This window comes from Cyprinodon tularosa, unplaced genomic scaffold, assembly GCF_016077235.1.
Source record: "Cyprinodon tularosa strain WSP-4 unplaced genomic scaffold, ASM1607723v1 ctg39, whole genome shotgun sequence".
NCBI classification, from domain to species: Eukaryota; Metazoa; Chordata; class Actinopteri; order Cyprinodontiformes; family Cyprinodontidae; genus Cyprinodon; species Cyprinodon tularosa.
In genome coordinates, this window is record NW_024039107.1 from 112,333 (window position 1) to 136,277 (window position 23,945).

Below are 23,945 nucleotides of genomic sequence, written 5' to 3' on the forward strand. Positions count from 1 at the left end.
AGGACATTAGGGAGAAGGGAAGGAAGGAAGGAAGGAAGGAAGGAAGGAAGGAAGGAAGGAAGGAAGGAAGGAAGGAAGGAAGGAAGGAAGGAAGGAAGGAAGGAAGGAAAGACACAAGGATGTAAGGACATTAGGAAGGAAGGTAGGAAGGAAGGACACAAGGATGTAAGGACATTAGGGAGAAGGGAAGGAAGGAAGGAACGATGTGAGGAAAGAAGGACACAAGGATCTAAGGACTTAAGAAGGGAAGGAAGGAAGGAAGGAAGGAAGGAAGGAAGGAAGGAAGGAAGGAAGGAAGGAAGGAAGGAAGGAAAGACACAAGGATGTAAGGACATTAGGAAGGAAGGAAGGAAGGACACAAGGATGTAAGGACATTAGGGAGAAGGGAAGGAAGGAACGATGTGAGGAAAGAAGGAACAAGGATGTAAGGAAGGAAGGAAGGAAGGACATTAGGGAGAAGGGAAGGAAGAAAAGATGTGAGGAAAGAAGGAACAAGGATGTAAGGAAGGAAGGAAGGAAGGAGATGTTCAAATAAGGAGGAAAAAAAAGGAAGGAAATACAAATATTTCTATAAATTTGTGTTTTTTAATCTAAACTTGAACAGAAATCCTAAAATCAAACTTCCAGACTGTTTCCGGCTTTTAGGAATCATGTAGAAACTCTGAACATTTGCAGGTTTCTAATTTTTTTGTCTCTCACAGTGATCACAGGTCACCTTCATTCCTCAGAGGGTCGTTTACAGTTAAAGTTAACAAACAGCCTTTAACCTCACAGCTGACTGACAATCAGAACAACCTGGGATGAACAGTTTGGCGTTTTTACAGCCGCCAATGAGAACTAACACCAACCAGCGTCACTAAAAAAATAAATCAAAGCTCATCTAAACCTTCTAACAATCCAGATCCTGTCAGATTTCATCACTTTTCATTTAAATTAACTTAAATAACTTAGGAAGGAGCATATCTACACCTGAAGGAAGGTCCTTCAGAAATACAGTGCACAGAGAGCAGAAGGTGCGTTTGATTTAGCCACCTTGAGGAGTTTGGTTCACTACCAGCACCTCTGCTTCAAGTTAGACCCTGAAAAGAAACCTTCACTGACTCCAGTTCTGCAGCTTATAAAGGCTGCTGTTTTATCCATAAACATAGAAACAGAGTTTACAGACGGGTGAGGAGATTTCACCGCCGCAGCAGGTTTGAACACTTTCACGCTGTGGGCTGAACGAGGAGGGAGGAGTCAGAGGGAGTTCCCTGCTGCATCAGATGCAGGCTGCGTTTGGCCATCAGGAGCTGAGCGGGCGGCGTCCGGATGCTCCTCGGAGACGGACGCCTGCCGAGCGTCGCTCTGGTCTCGCTGCGACGTGGCCACCGCCTTGTATTCGGGCGGCGCCTGGCCGTTAGGAGCCTGACAACGAGAGGAGAAGAGAGCGTTGGAGGCTGCAGAGCTGAAACAGCAATCTCTCTACCTGGACGACATCAGCAACCTGGAGGCCCTAACTTTTTAATTATCAGGTAATTATAAAAAGCTACTAACCTACAACCGTGAAATAATAACGAATCCCCGAAAGCACAGCTGTGAAATTAACTTTTTACCCGTAAAAATAAATCCTAACCTCAATTAATAAAATGCATGTTTGTTGTTTGGTCAGCAGGTGGCGCCACAAACTGTGTCACACATGGCTACAGTTCAAGGAGCAGAAATAAACCAACCAATCAGGTCACAGGAGAGGAACTCTGATGATTATTTTATTGTTTTGGAGAAAAATTATTGTTTTTTTTTTACTTATATGAGAAAAACAGACAAATTTCCTCTGATCAGCAACTTCATTCTACATAAATCAGCAACTTTTCAGGAAACGCTTCAAATAAAAGCCTTTTTTTTCAGCTATAATTTGTCATGCTAAGTTTGTAAATGTGGATCAAGCAGATTGGCTATTTTATTAACATCCAACACTAACGGCTTTCTGGAACCAGCAACCCTTTCCTGCTTTAAATGGTTTCTTTAGAACCAGTCCTAATCAGAACCAAAGCCTTTCATCCTTCAGTGTGAAACGTCATCTTTGTTCTTTAATCACTGGATTTATGTCGTTTTAAAACCCTGCTGCGAATCAGATTATTTCAAATTAAATGATCAGATTATACTTCCTGTATTTCTGCTGGTTTTATTCCTATAACATTTACCGTAATCTCTGGAATATAAGATTAACCTTTAATTCTAGCATTGCTGACCTTTAAGAGAATATATCTAAATAAAAAACATCCACAGAGAGGAAACTCTTCTGTTAAATCATTCCTGTCCTTTAATCTGTACAGCTAAAATATTCCAGCTTTTAATGGGATTATTTTATTGCTTTATAAAGCTAAAGCCTGATGAGTACAGAGAAGCTTCAAAACATCACAGTTTTGCTCGTTTGAAGACATCAGCCAAGAAAATTAACCAAAAACACGTCAATAAAAATTCCCAGGCTGACTGAGGCAATCCAGCAGTGAAGCATGGTGGTGGCAGCATCATGGAATTGAGCAGGACTCTGACAGGAAAGCAGATATTAAAGGTTTCTAGATACTGGTTTTAGCGTCACCTTTCTAAAAGGGCTATGCTAACTGTTAGCATACAAGCAAAAGAGGTCTAAAAATGGCAGCGAATCGCAGACTGAAAGTAAACAAACACATCTAGACGCTTTTTTTTATGTGGTCGTTCATAAATTGGCTTCTGTGAACAGTTCGGGTTACCAAGGCGACCAGCAGGGTAATTAGAACTAATTAGAACTGAAGAATCCTTTTAGATGAGAGGAGAAACATTTTCTAGAAAACTACACCGATATGAGAGCGATGGATGTCAAAACGATCTAGAAATAAGTTAAAATTTCCTAAATTAAGTGTATTTACCCTTAATTTGAGTAGATAAATGAGATATAGTGTATTTTTTTACAATTAAAATAAGATAATTAGATAAAATGCACTTGAAATAAGACAATGCAATTGTGTTTTTTCTTATTTTAGGTGTAAATTGTCTGGTTCTGTTCACAAAATGTCTCTTTTATCTACTTAATCCAAGAACAAAGGGACTTATTTTAAGAAAAATTGACTTATCTAGATTTCTATTTTTTCCAGTGTTCGATAAAGTTTGACTGATCAAAGGAAGAACAATGTTGGATGCTGGCGTCTCTGTGTGATTATGCAACTATTGGTATCAGGACTACGGCATAAAAAGGATAGAAAGGACGACCTTTGAAGGAGCAGCGGTGCTGCAGAGGAGTCTGGAGTCTTTAGTGGGAGAAAATACGGCAGAGCGACTTCAGACGCTTTAAAAACTGCAGTTTATTCCATTAAGAACAGGTTTTACATCTTTAGGGGCATAAAAAGATCCGATTTGAGTCCCGTTTGCTGCCGTTGGAACGTGGGCTCCAACTAACGACTATTTTGCTAATTGATTCATCTGTCCATTATTTTTCCTTAAAATAATCTGTTCTGTTTAAAGAAGATTTTTTTACTAAATTGATCCAGGTGAAACTAAAACATTTCATTTCTGGATGAAGCAGATTGAGAGCTGAAAAGTAATGAGTAACTGTAATTTAAAGCTTTTTAATGCTCTTAGAATTTATTTTAATGCCATCAATACGTACCCATGACTCTCATATATATATATCGTTTTCTGGCCACTTTTTTTTTTAAATCTGCGTTTTCCTATTTTCTTGATTTTTCTCCGCCTCAAGTTTCTTTTCTGAACATACGTCTTTACGATCAATCGGAAGCAGTTCCGGGAAAATAAATTGCAAAATATCTGATGAAATTTTTTTTATGAACTTTTTTTTAAAATTTTAAATAAAGCATTTCAAATGCTACGATAATCACATTTAATAAATTTTAATGCCAAATAAGGCCTTAATATAAAAAAAAAACATAATTTAATGACTTTGAATGACCTTTAGAAACCCTGATATCTCTTAAATGCTAATTTTTTTTCTTCTAATTTTGATATATTTACCTCTAAGTGGGTCACTCTGTCAGTTAAAGGCATATTTTACAGGTTCTAAACTCCAGGAAATGATTAACTGATTACTAAATTAGTTGACGATTATTTCAATAAATTCATTATTTCATCCTTAGTTTGAACACCGTTTTCTGCTGATCTGGAACCATTTGGAGCAGAAATAAACGACCGATCTCCCTGAACATAAAACCTCAGCAGTCAAACAGAAGCGCTCCGAGTTATTGAACTTAAACACGTCGTCTCTCCTCACCTGGATGCTTTTTATTTGAGTTCCTCTGACTGAACATAAATGGCTGTAGACAGCGACTGATAAAAGGTTCCTCTGAGGAAACCATCAATCTGGTTTGTTAGTAACAGTTACTGGTTTAACTGGTGGGTCTGAACAGACCATGGGGTGTAAATTGGACGCAAAGAAGAAGACAGGCAGACATTTTGCTTCATTAGTGATGGAAAATAAAAGTTTTAATCCACCCACTGCTCCACACTACAAACAAATTAAATCTAAAGAAGTCAATTTTTTTCTTAAAATAAGTGTTTTTATTTTATTGAGAAGGTAAGTGAATATTATTTCAAGCGCATATTATCTTCTTATAAGAATATAAAGACTCATTCCAGGCAGATCATTTTATTTATCTGCTCAAATGAAGGGTAAATACACTTAATCTAAGAAACGTATACGTATTTCTTGAACATTTTTGCAGTGCACTATTCATTACTTTTGTAACATTCCAAAAATATGGATATTTTGATGGCAAACATGTATCTAATAACATGAAACACCAACTTGCTCGAATATATTAGGAAAAATAACAAAAGTGCTTCTAAAAGAAATTCAAGAAAAATACGGAAAGAAACACATTTTGTTTGGTCCAACAAAACCTTACACTGCAAAAAATGTAAATCTCAATAAGTCATTTTTTTCTAAAGTAAGTGCTTTTTCTCTTGAATTGAGGAGGTAAATGCCAATCAAACAAGAAAATCTACATTTAAAATAAGAAAAAACAATTGCATTGTCTTATTTCAAGTGCATATTCTCTAATTATCTTATTTTAAGAGTAAAAATGCTCATTCCATTGGCAAACTATCTCATTTACCTGCTCAAATTACGGCTAAACACACTTAATTTCAGACATTTTTACTTATTTCTTGATTGTTTTTGTAGCGTAGAGGCATTAATGCTGATACTGGAACTGACATTTCTTAGTTTATAAACCTAAATTTAACTGTTAACCAGGCTTATTAACTTTTTACCTTTTTCTTGACTTAACTCTTTTTTCTTTTTCATCTTAATTACAGTAGGTAATATATCATTCAAGGGCTCATCTAATTGGTCAAATGCCAAAATAAGATGTACAGCCATGTAGCAGAATCTTTGCTGAATGGCTGGATATAGATCTTGTGCTTCTAGAACTCACTGAGGGAGGGGACTCCATTTATAAGGGGTTTAATAGTGATCAGAAATGGTAACTTGCCCTATAAAGGATTAAGGGTAAGAACTTTTACTTATTTCTAGGTCATTTTTTCGGTGCAGGTAGCTGCAGATCTGGTTCTGCCTCATTTCATCCTTTTTCTGTGGACCTGAAAACTAAAACAATCCAAACTTCCCAGGAACTAAAGAGCATAAAGGATAAATCAACAGATCTAATTGTTTTTTTCCTAGTTCTTCCTCAGGTTTTCGGAATAATCAGGATTTCTCTCCTGTATTCCGATCATTATGTAATCATCTCTCCAGTTCCTGTTTGCTTGGTTCTGCTCCGTCTTACGTGAACCTGCTGTTGACTCAGTGTTTCTGGTATTTCAAAGATGCTTCCGAGAACAGAGGGACGCTCCCCAGAATACCTGGGCCAACAGGTGTGCCACAGCTCGTTACGTAAACGTCTCACCATCTGATCCAGCCAACAATTCAAACATCTATAAATAAGAACCTCCTTTTTCCCTCCAGCACCAACCAAACCGGACTACTAGAACACGAAGGCTACCCCAGACACAACACCTTCAATCTGATCAGGTGCGGGAGACGTTTGCATGCAAGGACACGCCCACCCACACACACCCACCATGGAACAGTCAGCGCTACCACACGTCAGCCCGCCACCACCCTCACACGGTACTTTTCCACACGCCTCACCTTTCTTCAGCTTGAGCAGGCAGGCGATGAGAGGAGGAAGCGTCTGATTAGTGAAAAGTTCAACAATGGAGGAGATTTTAGACAGACGTCACCATGGAAACAGAGAAAACGTCAGAACATGTGCTGCTACGAAAGCGTCTGGACGTCTTTTATAAAGAATCTCTGCTAACTGTAAAGTTAAAGGAAGCGTCCGTCTGTATTTAGCCCGTCTGGATGCTCGTATAGATCTGCTGCCTTCTGCAGTTTAATTCATCCTTTCTTGCAGAACAGCTGAAAGATCATTAAGTTTGGCTAAAAACTGGTTCATTAACTTCTGGTTTTTAGGTTTTAATGCAATTTTTCAGTTGGATTTAGTCCTGGACTTTGACTAGGCCGTTCTAAATGATCAATCTATACCATACTGGAGGTGGAATCACTGGTTTAAGGTGATCATCTAATGATCTCTGACCAGCTTCCCTGTCCCACAGCATAATACTGCCACCATGGTAGCATCTAGAGTTTCCTGTCAGCAGATTCTTCCCTCTCAGCTCCCAGAGCTCGCTGATAAAAGCGATCAGGTGGACCTCAATGTCCTGGTACGTCTATCAGGGTTTATACCGGAATGAATAACTCTAATTTAATGCTTTTTAATGCTCTTAGAAATATTTTAGTCTGCAGACTGAAAATGTTTTGTCATTGTCTCCTTTCTTTCTCCTCTTTCTTTCATCTTTTCTCATTTTTTTTTCGTTTCTTCTTCTGTTTTTCTGTTCTACTTACATTGCAGTGTCTATATAAGATGTAAAACTCCCTGCATATTTATAATAAAGCAATTTATATGCATGAAACAAGTGGAGCAATTGCCATACAGTACTGCTCCACTTGTGAAAGTAAAATCTGTTGGGCTCTTTTTGGCATCAAGACTATTATTCTTATTGCCACATTGCCAGACTGTAAAAAAAAAAAAAAGAAAGAAATATTTTAATGCCATGAACAAGGACCCATGACTCTCATATATAAATGGCAAATTCCTTCATTTCTACCGTCAGCAGGCAGCAATTCCTCGATTTCAAGCCACTTTTGTTGAAAAATGAGCATTTCCCCCCATTCTACACTGGAAAGACGACCTAGAAATAAGTAACATTTTCTTAGATTAAGTGTATTTACCCTTAATTTGAGTAGGTAAATGAGACAGTTTGCCAATGGAATTAGTATTTTTACTCTTAAAACAATATAATTAGATAAAATGCACTTGAAATAAGACAATGCAATTGAGTTTTCTTATTTTAAGTGTAAATTGTCTTGTTCCATTTGCAAAATGTCTCTTTTACCTCCTCAATCCAAGAACAACTGCACCTATTTTAAGAAAAAATTACTTATCCAGATTTAGATTTTTCTCCGCCTCAAACTTCTTTTCTGAAGATACGGTTTTTACGATCAACAGCAGTTCCGCGCAAATATGCAAATATATTAGGGATGCACGATATTGGGATCTTGGCCGATATCCGATATTTTAAAACTCATGTAGCCGATAACCGATATCGATACCGATGTTAAAGCTGGACAAAAATAAGTAGTCATTGAAAATAGCAGTTTTGTTATCCATTTCTGACACTTTGAAAAATAATATACTCAAATATATTTTCATATGCTGATATCCAATTTAATTTAAAAACGCGGTATCGATCTATTTTACTTTCAAAATCTCGTGAAATTTCATCGTTCTGTTACAAACTCTCGTGATATTTTGCAAATTCTTGTGAGATTTTGTTAGTAAAATAGATCGATACCGCGTCAATATATCAACATATAAAAATATGGCAACATTTTGTGAATTTTCGGGGGATTTCGTAGCATAACGATGACATATAGCAATATTTCATTAGTAAAAGAGATTGATATGGTGTTTTTAAATGGCAATATATCAGCATATGAAGATATTGTGATATTTTAATGTATCAATATTTTTTCCCTCGTCTTTAGAAGTTTTTAAGTCTGTAAAAAAGAAGTTTTTGAGGAAGAAGAAGAAGTAGTATTTTTTTTTATTTTTTAGACTTTAGAAACTCAGAAGCTGATCAAATATCCGGTTAAATATCGGTGGGGTGGCCGATGTCCGATATTCAGTTTTAAGGCCGATACTGATAGGGGGCCGATTATATCCTGCATCCCTAAAATATATCTCAATATATGTGCATATTTGCATACATATATATATTGTTTAATTAATGGTTTGGTTGTTTTTTCTAAATAAAGCATTTTAAATGCCAAAATAATCACATTTAATGAATTTTAATGCAAATTTAGGCCTTAATTTGAAAAATAATTATTTAATGACTTTTATTGACCTGCTTACATCCGGTCTATAGTTGATCCTCTCCAGGTTTAGATGATGGATCAAACAGAGCTCTGGGATTTTGTGTCCATGGCGCTACTGCTTCGCTAACGTCCAGAACCGCTACATTAATACCGAGATCAAGTTAGTCTGCAGCTAAAGATTATTTTGCAAATTGATTAAAGCAAAGGGTTCCTTAAAGAAGAATTTTTGCAAAATTAAACCAAGTGAAAATAAAGTTTTTACACTTAAGGAGTTCTGGACAGAGAATATTGACAGACAAAAATAATTTTTATCCTAAGTGAAAAATGTTTACTCATTTTGTTTTACAGTTTTGGTCAAATGTGTGTTTCTCTTTCAGCTAAAAGCACACTTTACAGTCTCTATAATCCAGTTAGGTGATTATTTCAGTAATCGATTAATCTAATCAATTGTTTCAGCCCTAAACACACTTGACGGCAGATGTTCATCAGTTTGGATGATAGATCCCATCAAAGGAGGCTGAATACATCAGATGTTTATCCGTACTTTGGTCGCACGCCAATCCGAAAGGTACCAGAAGCTTTCGTAGCAGCATTAGAAGTTATAAATAATAAACATTTAGGAGAAAACAAGTAAAAGCCTGAATGTTAAAAACAGCTTAAATAATAAACAGGAAACACACAAACAGCATGAAAGGGGGAATAAAGACTCATGTTGGTGCAGTTTGATCCAGAAACGTGAAAACTAACTTTCAGCTTCTGTTTCTGTCAAGCTAGGCTGGGAGAAGAGCTAAAACAAAGAGCAATGAAGCGTTATAATGACTCCCAGATGGATTTTAGGTGTTTTTCTTTCTGCTGTGATTAAAGAATCACAGGAACTAACGGCTGCATAATTCCATAGATTTTCATCCTGTGTTTGCTGGAAATCAGCCAAACTGTTTTTCTACTCAAAGCATAAAATAAATGATTTTCTGATCAGCAAAGAAAAGACAGACATGCATCTGAAAGGTGGCAAGCGTGAGGTTTTAGGCCTTTAATAAAAAACCCAAGCAAAGACTTTATTGTTCATTATTTGGACAGACATGTACAAAGCATCACCCTGACTGGGACCAGTTAAATGTGCTGGTTCTGTGTGTCATTTAACTGGCAGCTCTCTCTTGTTCTCTGGCTTCAGTTTTATTGTGAATACATTCTGGTGTCTGACTGATGTACTGAACACTGTGTTGGTGTTCACCTGCAGTGGGCGATTCTCTGCAGGGGGGCCGCCGCTCTTCTTCATGTTCATCATGTCCCTGATCTGGACGAACGCGAAGGCGATGGTGACCCAGGGGGAGCCGGAGGGCACCCAGGCCGGCCGCGTCACGTCCTCCTGGTCCTCTTGGTGTTTGGTCTTCCTGACGGGCAGCACCGTCTCCGCCGCCGGCCGAGGCGGCGCCGGGCTACCGGGAGTGTGCTGGCTCTGAACCAGGTCGATGGTAGCGATGGGGACTGGGCTGGAGGGAACTGGGATGTTCTCAGCAAGGATTTTGTCCTCTGAAAAAACAAAATAGGGCGTTTAAAATCCTCTTTGGCGGCCAGCTGGATTTCATCTTCCTCAACCGAAAGCTAATCTTTTAAATTTAAATTTCTTTAGGTTCTATCTGCTTTTGCTTTCTATAATGAGTATAAAAATAAATGGGGGCTCGTCCGGGATGCTTTGTTCTTTATAGGTCACATATACATCTATGTGAACAGGATGCCATAAAGCAAATAATACTATCGTGGCCAAGAGGTTCAAACGCTGTAAATTCACAATTTCACAGCGAATTCAAAAGGTCCTGAAAATTTGATTATAAAATCAAACTAGCAAAGACACAAAAATAAGACTTTGACACAAACACAGGCAATGGAAAAATGTTGCAAGTTGCTTAAATAACTGCAAATTAAGAAAAGAAGCAAACTAGTAGCACATAATGGGGGAGATCCAGACCAGTAGGGGGAGATGAGGGACCAGAACATGAACATTACTATGAATTATGGACCAAAAACTCATAAATGAGATGCCGTCCAGAGGACATTTGGATGAAGAAAGAAACAGTGGCCCAAACCCAAACTGTTATGTCACCCTGCGTCACCAGGCTACAGCAACACACATGTGGCGTCACTGTGTTGCCATAGGAACGAGTGCTTTGCCTTTCTGTTGGAGGGAAGAGGCCGCCCGCTTCATTATTGAATCCCCCAGGTACAATCCAAGTTAGTTAGTTAGGCGTTTTGGTTAGCGAGCAGTTTAGGATTCAGTTGGTAGGTTTTATTTTGCGTCTTTATACATTTAATGTACCTTTATCAAGGCCTTTGGTTCCGTATGAATGATGACCGGCTCCCCCTAGTGGTCTGGAATCCTTCCGTTTGTTGGTCACCATTAGTTTTTGTTACTTGCATCATTTTTCCTCTGTGTTTGTTTTTATTTTAGGATCGATTATATATATTTGCAGCAGGTTTTCATATTTTTTAGATGATGCCGCTTATTATCTCTTATTTCCTGCATTTGCAGCTTTTTCTCCTTTTTTCTTTGCATGCATTAGTGTTTGCTTGTAGATTTTTTTTAGGTTTTCAGGACCTTTTGAACATGCTTGCACATTTGAACTCCTCATCCACTGTAGAAAATACATCCAGAATGATAACCTTTGAAGTTTAGCAGATATTAAACTACCAATCAGAAAAAATGCCTTATTTCTGCCTTTTAATCATCAATTAAGAGATTTATACCCTGAGGATTAGTGGTTGAAAAACTGCCCAAACCATGACCCCTCCACCACCATGCTCTATATTTTGCATGGGATGTCCATCTTGATGGGTTTGGTTTCTTACAATGTGACACAGCAGTCTATAAGCAGCATAAAAAAGTTCAAACGTAAAGCAATAATTGTTAGTTTCAGTATCAAACGGCTCACTGCTGCAGAACTTTGCGTTTTATGCCTGGTTTTAGGTGTTTTTAACTTGAGCGTTAACTGTAGCCCTACATAATGTTATTTTCTTTTTTAAATAAGCCCTTTTCTCTCACCTTTTTCTTCACTCTCTCCAGACAGACACTGGATGAAGGAGAAGATGAGCAGGATTACAAGAGAGGCCATGCCGATTCCTCGAAACGTCTCTGCAGCGCCTGAAAAGCAGGAGGAACGACAGGTGAAACGTGATCATTCAGAAAGAACAGCAGCGTCTCCACGGATCGGTCCCTGAGATTCTTACCAAAATATTTGACAAACACTCCCCCCACCATGGCTCCGCAGCCGCGGCCCAGTCCCAGGTGCAGACCCTGCAGGATCCCCTGCGCCGACGTCCTCAGAGGCGAAGGGACGGCGGCGCTCAGGAAGGAGATGCATGCGGCCCAGACTGAGGCGTGGGTCACACCTGGACAGAGAAGAAGAAAGAGCATGACACTTTAATTTATGCTTTTCAGTTCATTTGCAGCATAAAGTTATCAAACTGCTCTAAAACCTGCATGATTATCATGTCAGACGGACACAAACGTCTGCAGCAACCAGCTGATTTATGCCTCAGGTTTCTGTGCCGTTTCCAACTGTAGACTTCCTGTCTACAGTTGGAACTTTAAAGTTGCTGAAGGGGCCAAAGGCGTCACATGAACGCCGCATCGCCTCTCTGACATTAACCTGAGCTTCCGGTTCAATAGTTCCTCTGCACAGCTGCAGCTCTCCACTGCTGCTTGTATTCAGCAGTCTCTGTTCCTCTGAGTCGGTTTCTACGGCAGCTTTTGGTTCCCTTCTATCACTTTCAGAAAGCCAACCAGCCTCAGGTCTGAACGGAGACATGCATTTAAAACTAAAGCGGTTGGACAGATGTTCCCACAGACTCTGAGCTCACGAGGCGGGTCTGTTTCCACTTCCTGAGAAGATCCTGCTTGGCTGCTGCTGATAAGCGTCCTGTTGGACAAACAGCGTCCGGTCTTCTGGGTCCTAGAGCCCGGTGCCTCCCTCCGTGCAAACAGAGGCGTTTACCTTGTAGAACCTCCATGGGCAGAACAATCCAGGCGTTCTCCAGATAGGAGATGTACAGGTAGCGCGCCGTGTTGCAGGCCAGGCCGATGTAGAGCACCCTGAGGGAGACAGACAAAGATTTAAAGATGCTACCAAACAAATCCCAAAAAATAATCCCAGTTCTGCTTATTTTCTGCTCTAATTGGACTGGTTGCAAACCAGTTCAAATGATTCTGATTCAGTTTAACCTTTAGCCCCGTTGAGGTAAAAATGGAGATTATATTTGATATTTGTTTATAAATATAATCTTTCCTATAGAAAGGACTCTTTCAGTTTGTTCTGTGGTTGTTCTTCTAATAGTAAATCCTCCTCTCTCACAGCTGCTGCTAGCTGCCATTGCTTTGCTTTGGAGGTCAGCCGAGGTTTAGCAGGAAGCTGAGGTCTGTTTTCTGTTTCGAAGCAGCATGCAGCACTTTCAAAAAGCCTGAACGGCTCCGCCTTCGTCTCTGGTTCGTTTCACCGACGGCAGAGCTGGAACCGAAAACAAGTGGCAAAACTAAAGGACCCGACGGCGTCTCCTCAGCAACGCAGGCGCCGCTGATTGATGGTCGTAAAGGAAACGGGAACAAACACCCAGATGTTTAATGATTAAACAAGATAAGCAATAAATACCAACAGAACTGATTCAGTTTTATGAGCTTATTAAATTAAATTAGAGGTTTGTAGATGAAAAATGATTCACACCTCATAAAACGTTCCAGATTTGATCTAAATGGATCCTTGAAATTGGATTTTATCAGTTTTATTTTCTTCTGTTGAATTTCAGGTTTTACTTTGACTAGGCCGCTCTACTCTAGCTCCTCCAACTTCCCGCCTCTCCTGCAGGACTTATTGCTTCTTTCAGCATCTCTCTTCCTGCTTCCCTCCCAGTAAAACCAGACCTCTACTGGTCCACTAAACAGCTGCGGATCTCTGCAGCTCCTCCAGAGTAACCCATCACTACAGGACGACACTTAGAATCTAGAATCTACTTCCTGATCCATTCAGTCGACAAACAGGCTGGCAGCTCTGGATGTTTTTTAGCAGCGGATTCAAACAAAACATAATATTTAGGCTCCAACTAACGATTATTTTTCAAATCTGATTCTTTTTTTCAATTAATCAATTAATAATCAGAGAGCCAAAGGTTCCTTAAACATTTTACACAACAGAATTAAACCAGGTGAAACGAAAACGTTTCATCTTGAATGCTGATAGAGCAAATTGACAGAAGAAAACTGTGTTTTTTAACCTAAAAAGGAAAATGTTTATATTTTTTTTTTTTACAATTTTGATATAATTACTGCTCTAATTGGGTCACTCTGTCAGCTAAAGGCCCGTTTTAGAGCCTCTAAACTCCAGTTAACGATTAATCGATTACTAAATTAGTTGACGATTATTTCAATAATCGACCAATCACGATTAAGTGTTTCAATTGTTTAAATATTTAAACCGCGCAGCCAGAGCAGCAAAGCTGCTTCAGCCGCGCGTCAGAACTAACTGGTACAAGCAGTAAAAATGAAGCAGCAGACGCGATTTTGCTGCTTTTGCTGCGTGAACGTAGCATAACTGCACAAAGATTGCCACTGTGCTAGCAACGAGAATGCTTTTAACTGGGGGGTGTAGCAGTTCTCGCCGTAAAGCAAGACTGACTCTTGGGCAAGTGGCTTTCACATTTCATTTGCCCAGAAACTATTTTTACTTGCCCAGTATAATGTTTGATAAATATAGTTCCTAATATTCATTTTTGTATATATATAAATGAAACATGTTAGTTTTTTAAATGTTTTTTGTAATTCAGTATTTTTTAAGTTTCCAGGTTCCTGGTGTGTATCTGCATGCGTCAGATAATGAACTCAAGCCTACATTACCGTGTTAACATGCTTTGCAACTAGGGATGCACGATATTGGGATTTTGGCCGATATGCTGATATTTTAAAACTCATGTAGCCGATAACCGATATCGATACCGATGTTAAAGCTGGACAAAAATAAGTAGTCATTGAAAATAGCAGTTTTGTTATCCATTTCTGACACTTTGAAAATTAATATACTCAAATATATTTTCATACGCTGATATCCAATTTAATTTAAAAACGCGGTATCGATCTATTTTACTTTCAAAATCTCGTCAAATTTCATCGTTGTGTTACAAACTCTCGTGATATTTTGCAAATTCTTGTGAGATTTTGTTAGTAAAATAGATCGATACCGCGTCAATATATCAACGTATAAAAATATGGCAACATTTCGTGAATTTTCGGGGGATTTCGTAGCATAACGATGACATATAGCAATATTTCATTAGTAAAAGAGATTGATATGGTGTTTTTAAACGGCAATATATCAGCATATGAAGATATTGGGATATTTTAATGTATCAGTATTTTTTCCCTCGTCTTTAGAAGTTTTTAAGTCTGTAAAAAAGAAGTTTTTGATGAAGAAGAAGTAGTAGTATTTTTATTTAGACTTTAGAAACTCAGAAGCTGATCAAATATCGGGTTAAATATCGGTGGGGTGGCCGATATCCGATATTCAGTTTTAAGGCCGATACCGATAGGGGGCCGATTATATCCTGCATCCCTAGTTTCAATCCTTCCTGCACATTCTTTTCAAACTAAACTTTGCTTTAAACTGTTGTGTGCTTGGAAAAATATAAAATGTAATTTTAAAAATCTAAAAAAAACTTGCCAGGTTAAAAACTTAAGATAAATCACAAGACAGAAGTCAATGTCACAAATGAATAACTTTTATTTTACACTGTGCGCATGGCGTACAATTATGCCAATTTTTCTAATCCCTGACCAATAATTGTTAATTTAGGGTTATCTGGGTGGTGGGTGTGCCTGATTCGCGCTAATTTCCGGACAAAAATCACGCCATCTGGAGGAAAATCTCGCGTGATTTGAAAAAGCCGCGAGATGTGTACAAAACAACAAAAATGGCGCCGGCAACGCTTGTGGGTCCTTTTTTAAGCGAATGTCGTGATTTTAAAGTAATTTTGAGTGATAAATTAAAAAAAATTTGCGATCATTGCCCGGCGGGCAAATGCAATGAATTTTGTACTCTCCCGACAATAAAAACTACCTGCCCCGGGAGATCGGGCGATGGTTAACATCCTGAGTACCCCGGAAAAACGCTCTAGAAATAAGTCAAAATTTCTTAAATTAAGTATATTTACCTTTAATTTTAGTAGATAAATTAGATAGTTTACCAATGGAATGAGTATTTTTACTCCTAAAATACGATATTTAGATAAAATGCACTTGAAATAAGACAATGCAATTGTGTTTTCTTATTTTAAATGTAAATTGTCTTGTTCCAAGATGTGGCAAAATGTCTCTTTTCCTCAATCCAAGTAGAAATTCACTTTTTAAAGAAAAAAAAAAAATACTTATCTAGAATATTATAGTATTGATAAAGTGATGATAGTCAATGGCGGCTTTAAGGACAGTGGGAAATTCATTTTTCATTAATAAATCTTTAGGAATTATTATGAGACTCGATTCTGGATTGGAAAAATCCAAACAATCCAATTGATAAATAAATAATAGATAAACGGACCAGTCAGGTTCTTCACTCAGAATCTGGTTCTGATGAGGTTTAAATATAAAACGATCAACATTTAAGCAGAAATTAAAACTGCTTTTCATTCCTGATCTCTGTAATATTAAGTCTTTCTTCAATGAATTTCACTGATTATCTTAAAAAGATGAAAAGTAGCTTTTAATGAAGGACTAGTTTTAATAGAGGAAATGGGAAAGTTGATGAAAACGTTTCCAGTTTGCTGCTGCTGAGCTCAACCCACATTCATTTGTTGTCGTTTCCATTCAGTCACTGATTAACCGGAGGCTCTTCAGCGTCGCTCAGCAGGGAGTCCGCCTTTGATCCGGTTACATCCTCAGCGGCGACGTCTCCGAGAGGAGCTGCCGCCTGAAACCTGACACGTCGCTCTCAGATGACGGCGAGCCGCAGCATCAATGCCGGCTTTGTCTCGCCCGTCTCTCTGCTCGGCGGCGGAGGAGGAGGAGGTCGGCCCACATTTCAGGGATTTTCAAACCCAACCGTTCAACGTTCTGACGCAGACCTGTTAATTAACGCTGAACCAGTTCTTCTAGATGCCTCTCACTGAACCAACCGGTGCTTCTCTTTATGCATTTTATCCCCGACCAATTAATAAAGATCTACATGAAGTTCACCCTGACAGACCTGCTCCTCCATCAGCTGCATGTTTATTGTTTCACACATCAGCTGCAGATTTTATCCCGTTTATATCTAAAATATCCTGATGCTTCATGCTGATTATTTGCTTCAGGATCAGTTTTCTAATCTTTCATGCTCTGCTGCACAGAGTTCCTCTCACACACAGACAGAAGCTCTGTGCAGGAATAAAGCTGATTAAAAAAAACAAACAAAGATCTGACAGAATTTCAAATTAAAAGTCGTAGCTACAAACTTTTCTATTCAAACTATTTTTAAAATAGAATAGCGGTGCAGAAAAGAAAGTGTTTTTACTACAGAAATAATTGTTTTGTAAATTTGACGGGTCTGAAAAACCCACTTTAAGATAAAAATGGAGGCTGAGCAACTCAGCGCGTTATTTCTGCAAGACGAAGGTTTGTTCCCACACTGGAAAAGAAATCTAGATTAGTCATTTTTTCTTAAAATAAGTGCATTTGTTCTTGGATTGGGGAGGTAAAAGAGACATTTTGCCATATCTTGGAACAGGACAATTTACCTTTAAAATAAGAAAACACAATTGCATTGTCTTATTTAAAGTGCATATTATTTAATTATCTTATTCTAGGAGTAAAAATATTCATTCCTTCGGCAAACTACCTCATTTTACCGCCTCAAATTAAGGGAAAACACACTTAATTTAAGGAATTTTTACTTATTTCTACATCGTTAATTTCAGAATAAAATTAAAAAGTCAAAATGCACGAATTAACAGAGGAGAGGATGAAAAAAAAGCCCAAATTTGGCCTTTTTTTCTGCAGCTGGAGCCAAACAGTGTGAGTCTAACAAGAATATTAACTTCTGGTTTATGGCGCTCACATAGACAAACTGCAAAAACTATCTAGAAATAAGTAGAAAAATAAATAAATTGAGTGTATCTCCTCTTAATTTGAGTAGGTAAATGAGATGATTTGCCAATGGAATTAGGTTTTTTTAATCTTAAAATAACATAATTAGATAATATGCACTTGAAATAATACAATACAAATGTTCTTATTTCAAATGTAAACTGTCTTGTTCCATTTGCAAAGTGTCTCACTTAAGACTTCAATTCAAGAAAAAAATGCACTTATTTTAAGAAAAAAATACTTGTTTAGATCTGCCTTTTTTGCAGTGCATGAAGGGATTCTGCACCAACAGGACAGTCAGTGTTTGTAGATCTGAGACAGAGCTGAAGTCTGCAGCTCCTCAGGAACCGTGTCGATCTCTGCAGATCTCAGGTCTGGAATAAATCTCCAGTCTGTCCAAACCTCCTTTAATCGCTGCTCTACTGTGCATGAAATCATGTTTCTGGGCCGGTTCCTCCGGCATGTTTGCTTTGAAGCTGCAGACGAAGCCGCTGGCGGCTCCATTAGACCCAGAGCAAACCTCTGCTGACTGCAGGTGTTTACTTAAGAAACCGGCGCTTTAGACAACCGGTCAGGAACTCAGGCTACAGTCACACTGCAGGCCTTGATGCTAAGTGTCCCGCATGCGCAGTAGAGGACGAGATGACATCACAGGCCAGCGTGTTCTGTGTTTACGGAAGTAAACATGGATGGTAGAGTCAGAGAGCATCTAGCGATCGTTCACAACCTTATAAACTCAATCTTTTCAAGATGGTTAAACATAAATGCTGCTCTCCACATCATCGTCCGCCATGGTTGTTGTTTTTCTTGCCACTTCTTCATAGCAAGACCCAGAAAGGTGACCTTAGTCGGGTATTAATGGCGTTCAGGTCAGATAAATGCGACCTGGCCGTTCAGAAACAGGTCGCATTGGAAAAAATCAGATCAGTGTTGTTCAGACAGCCATTAAGAGATCAGATCCAGGTCGCATATGAGCCAAAAAAATCGCATTTAGGTCACTTCAGGCTGCGGTGTGAACGTAGCCTTAGAAATCAGTAAGAAGATGAATCAATAAAATATTTTCTCAACTAAAACTGTTGGATCTAATAAACAAAGAGGCGCCAGAGTCTGTAGAATAAAACAGACCAAAGGGACACAGGTTGTTCATTAAAGATGGCCGACGCGACCGGACGTTTCTTACCTGACGTGACCGACCAGCTCGATGAACTTGTGGCTGGTGAAGTAAGCTGCCAGCTCTGAGACGTGGCTCAGGACGGAGCAGACCCCGAACAGCGTGGTGGTCCCCTTCAGGTCCTCCAGGTGCCAGTACAGGAAGCTGAAGACGAAGCCGTAGCCGAAGCCCATGAACCACGCCACGAAGAGGACGGAGCTGTAGCGCACCGTGCACAGCAGCCTCAGCAGGTCGCCGTAGTGGAATTCCTGGGGGGGCTCTGAGGGGGTCTGGTCTGAGGAGCTGGACTCTGCTGCTTCCTGACGGCTGGCCGAGTCCTCCGCCGCCTCCGGCGGCTCCTGTCGGTGCTCCTCCCCCTTCTCGAAGTAGAACTGGGTCGCCACGATGAAGGCGATGCCCATCAGCACGCCGAAGACGATGAAGGCCAGCTGGTAGTTGTGGAGGCGGTATTCCGGGATCTGGCAGCCCTCGCCGATGATCAGCAGAGTGATGTGGGTGTGGTCTATCCAGATGCCCACCGTCAGCATGGCCAGGCCCCAGCCCAGAGACCCCCACATCCTCTGCAGGCCGTACCGATCGCGCGCCGTCCCCAGGTACTGCAGGGTGACGGTGTCCACGATGGTGACGGCGGGCGCGCTGAAGAACTCGCCCACGATGACCACCAGCAGGATGATGAGGAAGATGTTCTCCACCTGATCCGGGTCGCTCACTATCTGGCTCCCCGTGGTGGCGGGGGCCGATGGGGACACGGTGGGGGTCTGGGGGGTGGAGTTGGTCCACAGCGCCGTGGCGTTGGGGAGCAACGGGGGAGCCGACGTGGTGGAGTTGCTCGGAGAGGTCACGTTCTCAGGATAGGTGGTCGGCGGGGAAACCGACGAGGATGGATTGACGCAGGTCATCTTGGCGGGCTGGACGAAGCCGATGCCGCAGTTAAACACCAACCAACACATGACGGAGAACAGCAGCACAGCCTTCCCCTTCCTAAAGCGGTCCGCCACCACCCCCCAGAAGGGGGCGCTGCAGAACTCTATAAAGTACCGAATGCCGACAAGCAGCCCGCTGCGGTCGGCCTTCATGCCCAGCTGTTTGTAGTAGACCGCCAGCAGGGGGTGCAGCGAGCCGTACGCGGCGTAGAAGAAGAAATAGAAGACTTTGGAAATGAGGAGGCGGCTGTTAACGCGGAGGCACATCCTCTCGCAGCAGTCCACGGGGTCCGGCTGCGGCGGGGGCAGCTGCTCGGGCGGCGCCGTGGCGGACGCGCCCGCCGGCTGCACCATGGACAGGGTGTTAAACGGCTCCGCCAGCACATACTTCCTCTTCTGGTCCTCCTCATCGTCCGTCAGGATGGCAACCTCATCGTCGGCTGGCATATCTGCAGGATAAGAAAATGAGAGGTTTGAACAAGCAAATGATGCAGAGCTCAGACAGCGAGTATAAACTAAAAGCTGTCGTCCTCCATCCGTCCCTCACTGATGAATCATTCATCAACACTGACCTGAACACAAAGACACACAGAATTATAAATAGATCCGCCTCTTCAGGAACATCAGGAACCAGGGCACATGTTCACTCTGAGGGAGGAACTAAACAAACGGAGCCTAGACAGACTTTACATTCCCTGATCATGGGTTTAAAGAGGATCTGACCTGATCAGAGCTGGGCTGGAGCAGTAAGAGAAAAAAAAAAGTTTCAAACCTAAAGGCCAATTTATGCTTCTGACGCATAGCCTCCGCAACCGACCACGCCCCCTAATGCAGAGGTTCTGCAACAGTCGTCGCGCACCTCAAAAAAATCCTGACTACGCGTCGGACAGTCAAAAACCAGTCCTTGGTATGGCTTTCCAGCGGTCTGTGTGGTCGCCCTACTCGATTCGGTGCCATGGAGCGCCATTTTTAAAAACTGAGGAACAACTACAATGAAAGATGAATCTGTCTTTTAGGCAACTCTTCGATGTCTAGCAACTCTAGATCCATCTCCGTGATATCTTGCAGACGCGCCATTGTGGTTTTGGGAGATAAACACTCCTGCCGGAGCCGCCGCAGTCCTCGCGACCATCCGCCGAAGTTCCTACGAGTTCTCGAATAGGCTCCCCCTTGTGCTTTGGCGGGAAACTGCTGTGCGTCCCTACAAACTCCACACCGGCGGTTCAGAAGCATAGCAGAAAAACTGGTTCCCAACCAGACCCAAGTGGCATTTGATGTGTGCGGTTGCAGAAGTCTAATCTGCCCTTAAGCCTGGTTGTAAAGCACGGCAGTGGCAGCATTGTCCTGTGGGGATAGTCGTCTCCTGGATTAGAAAGGAGACATCCATATTTAACTTCTCCTGAACTCCACCTTCATGTTTAAACCTAAGGTCTGACTCCAATCAGATGATTACCAAAAACAAAAATTGTTTTTTTTTAGAAGAAAGTTTGCAAACATTTAATTCATAGAATGTGATTTAGTTTGGTCGGTAGGAGGAAACCAGGCCTTCCATCGCTATAAGATAAATGGCCGGTCAGATATACATCAGAAAAATTAATAAATCAGCTCGCCAGGAGGAAACGATCTATAAAAGCCCTACCTAGCTGGCCCACAGCATGATGCTACCACCTCCGTGCTCCACAGTCAGGGTATTGTTCTGGATTTTTTAACAGCCTCATCCACCTCATCCAACACAGCTCTTGTCAATCAGTGGATGATAATCTGTCAGTTTTCTGATCTGGTTTTCAGGTTCAGATACAAAACTGGGTCTTTGAAGATCTGACAGTTGACATTTTCATCAGATAAAACTGTCGGTCTGGGCCCTTTGAGGGCCCTCACGCCACATATTGAGAACCATTGCCTGATGTTCACAGGGGGAAGTATCTGACATGTTAAACAACCTTTAGATATAAAAGCTGCATATTTCCAGGACGCAGCTTCGGGAAGTAGTTTATTCATTTATAAAACGCCTCAACCAACAGGAAGTGACTCTTTATGACTCAGTCATGCTACAATAAAGGTTTTAATCATTTAAAATAAAAAGAAACGCGAGCAAATATAGAAGAGAAGCAGTATTTCCTCACCTGCTCAGGTCACCGCTCCCATTAAACTGTGACTGCGCAGTTTTTCCTTGAATTTCTCTTTTCTATCTGGGACATATTTACATCCAGAAACCTGTTAAATTATCAACTAAAGACGGCGGAAATAGTTTGAATCCACGGTTCTGTGTCCTTGTTTGTGTTCCGCTGCGGAATTAAAGTGTTTCTCCGGTTCGGTTCCCTTTTGTTGTGAGAACAACAGCGGCTCGTCAAACCGGAGATTCCACCTGTCCCGAAACAGACAAGCTAACAAGCTAACGTGTAGCACATTAGTGTTTCCGGTTTGTCCCTTCAAAATAAAACTTACCTACAATTTTAACCGGGAAAAAGCAACATTAAAAACTATATATAAATATTAAAATATAACACTATTTAACATTCTGCTGAACACTAGGGAATACAGACCAAATAAATACTACTACATCTTTTGAATTCGTTCACATCCGGTTTGTTTTATGAAATTTTTTTCACTTTAAAATGTCTGCCAGACACGCCTAAAAACGGCTGGACTACCTCAATTAAAGGGAAACTTCCATTAACGTCAGTATTTAAGTCTAAAAGCGTTTCTGTAACTAACTTTAAGGACAGACCGCGCAAATATCTGAGCTTGCCTGCGCTTCAGGGAAGAGAAATTTTAATATTTCACTTAAAATTAACACAAACGACAACATAGTAGAAACATTTGTCAAAACAGATTTTATTTTATTTATTTTTTAATATATATTCGGGGACATATATAAGTAAACAGCCCTGTATCAGCTTTGATGTGCAGTTTATTAAAAGAAAGTACAACTGAATAAATCTTCAGTTTCCTTTCTAGTTACTTTAAGAACAACCGTTGATCAAAATCTACAAATATAATTTCATATTTCTGTGAGTAAGTTTAACAAAATCTGATTTAGTCGAAAATGTGTTAAAGACTAATTTCTGATAACCTGGCATATATATATTTTACTATCTTGTATTAAAATCCTACAGGAAACGCAGAGCGGCTGTGAATGATTGTGACTTTAAGTGTGGGAGGGGAAAAAAAGCCGCTGATCGCTTCAGATTCCGTGAAAAAGAAAATGTTCCTGGAGGGCGCAATAAAACTACCAAAAACAAACGAACACCACGCCCTGGTTCGTCTGATGACCTCATGACACCAGAGGATTTCTCTTGCAGTTAGTCGTTTCCACCTGCAGGGGGAGACAGAACTGAGATAAAAGGTTTTTAGAGCCACAGTTCCTTTAAAAAAAACAACTGGCATCCAGCTTTAGGTTATCCAGATTTATTCATGACAAAACCACAAACCGATGCAGCACAAAGAAATGTTGGAATACTGGAAATCTGAGGTGTGATGTACATATGAATTCCCATCTGTTACGGTCGTCTTCTAACATCAACTAATTAATAACCAGTATAATTATCTACAATTCTATGGAAGAGGATTAGAGACAATGAAAAAATTAAAAAAAGTTAATTGATTTTTAAATTTTATTTCCGTATAATATGAGAAAATAGTCAGAATTTTGACTTTAATCTTAGAATTCTGACAGCTAACAAATATGTTAGCCACAAGCCGTAGCATGTCTGTTTTAGAGACTCGCTCTCTTGTTTTAATCACTTTCTGCTCCTCCATTAAAATTCTGAGAAAAAAGGTCAGAATTTTTAGATTAATGTCAGAATTCTGAGGAAAAAAATCAGAATTCTGAGATTGAAGTCAGAATTCTAAGAAAAAAAAATCAGAATTCTGTGAATAAAATCAGAATTGTGAGATTAAAGTCAGAATTCTGACATCAAAGTCAGACATTAAAGTCAGAATTCTGACATTAAAATCAGAATTCTAAGAAAAAAATCAGAATTCTGAGATTAAGGTCAGAATTCTGCAAAAAAGGTCAGAATTTTTAGATTAATGTCAGAATTCTAAGAAAAAAAAAATCAGAATTCTGTGAATAAAATCAGAATTCTGAAATTAAAGTCAGAATTCTGACATAAAAATCAGACATTAAAGTCAGAATTCTGACATTAAAATCAGATTTCTACAAAAAAAAGTCAGAATTCTGAGAAAAAAGGTAAGAATTTTTAGATTAATGTCAGAATTCTAAGAAAAAAAATCAGCATTCTGTGAATAAAATCAGAATTCTGAGATTAAAGTCAGAATTTTGCTAAAAAGGTCAGAATTCTGACATTTAAGTCAGATTTGTAAAAAGAAAGTTCAGAATTCTGA

General features: G+C 40.0%; 1 protein-coding gene across 2 annotated transcripts; it reads right to left on the bottom strand.

Annotated features, from left to right (window-relative positions):
* Positions 1 to 492: 492 nt before the first annotated feature.
* Positions 493 to 21,976, bottom strand: LOC119791445 (major facilitator superfamily domain-containing protein 6-A-like). Of its 2 annotated transcripts, XM_038297531.1 has the most exons (8): positions 21,722 to 21,976; positions 18,685 to 20,047; positions 12,400 to 12,497; positions 11,633 to 11,794; positions 11,448 to 11,546; positions 9,642 to 9,940; positions 6,119 to 6,161; positions 1,262 to 1,404 (listed from the first exon to the last, which is right to left on the bottom strand). In XM_038297531.1, the coding sequence occupies exons 2-8, from the start codon at positions 20,043 to 20,045 to the stop codon at positions 1,397 to 1,399; spliced, it is 2,070 nt and encodes a 689-aa protein (XP_038153459.1). In that variant the 5' UTR covers positions 20,046 to 20,047; positions 21,722 to 21,976; the 3' UTR covers positions 1,262 to 1,396. The 2 variants fall into 2 exon arrangements, with proteins under 2 accessions (XP_038153458.1, XP_038153459.1); XM_038297530.1 differs by lacking the exon at positions 6,119 to 6,161 and having other exon boundaries at positions 493 to 1,404.
* Between the last annotated feature and the right edge of the window lie 1,969 nt (positions 21,977 to 23,945).

Excerpts from the sequence above, each read along its gene's own strand:
- LOC119791445 (XM_038297530.1), bottom strand. The coding sequence starts at position 20,045 with ATGCCAGCCGACGATGAGGTTGCCATCCTGACGGACGATGAGGAGGAC. Across the intron at positions 11,795-12,399 it reads GCCCATGGAGGTTCTACAAG|GTGTGACCCACGCCTCAGTC; the intron begins GTAAACGCCTCT and ends TTCTCTGTCCAG. Across the intron at positions 1,405-9,641 it reads CAGAGAATCGCCCACTGCAG|GCTCCTAACGGCCAGGCGCC; the intron begins GTGAACACCAAC and ends TCTCGTTGTCAG.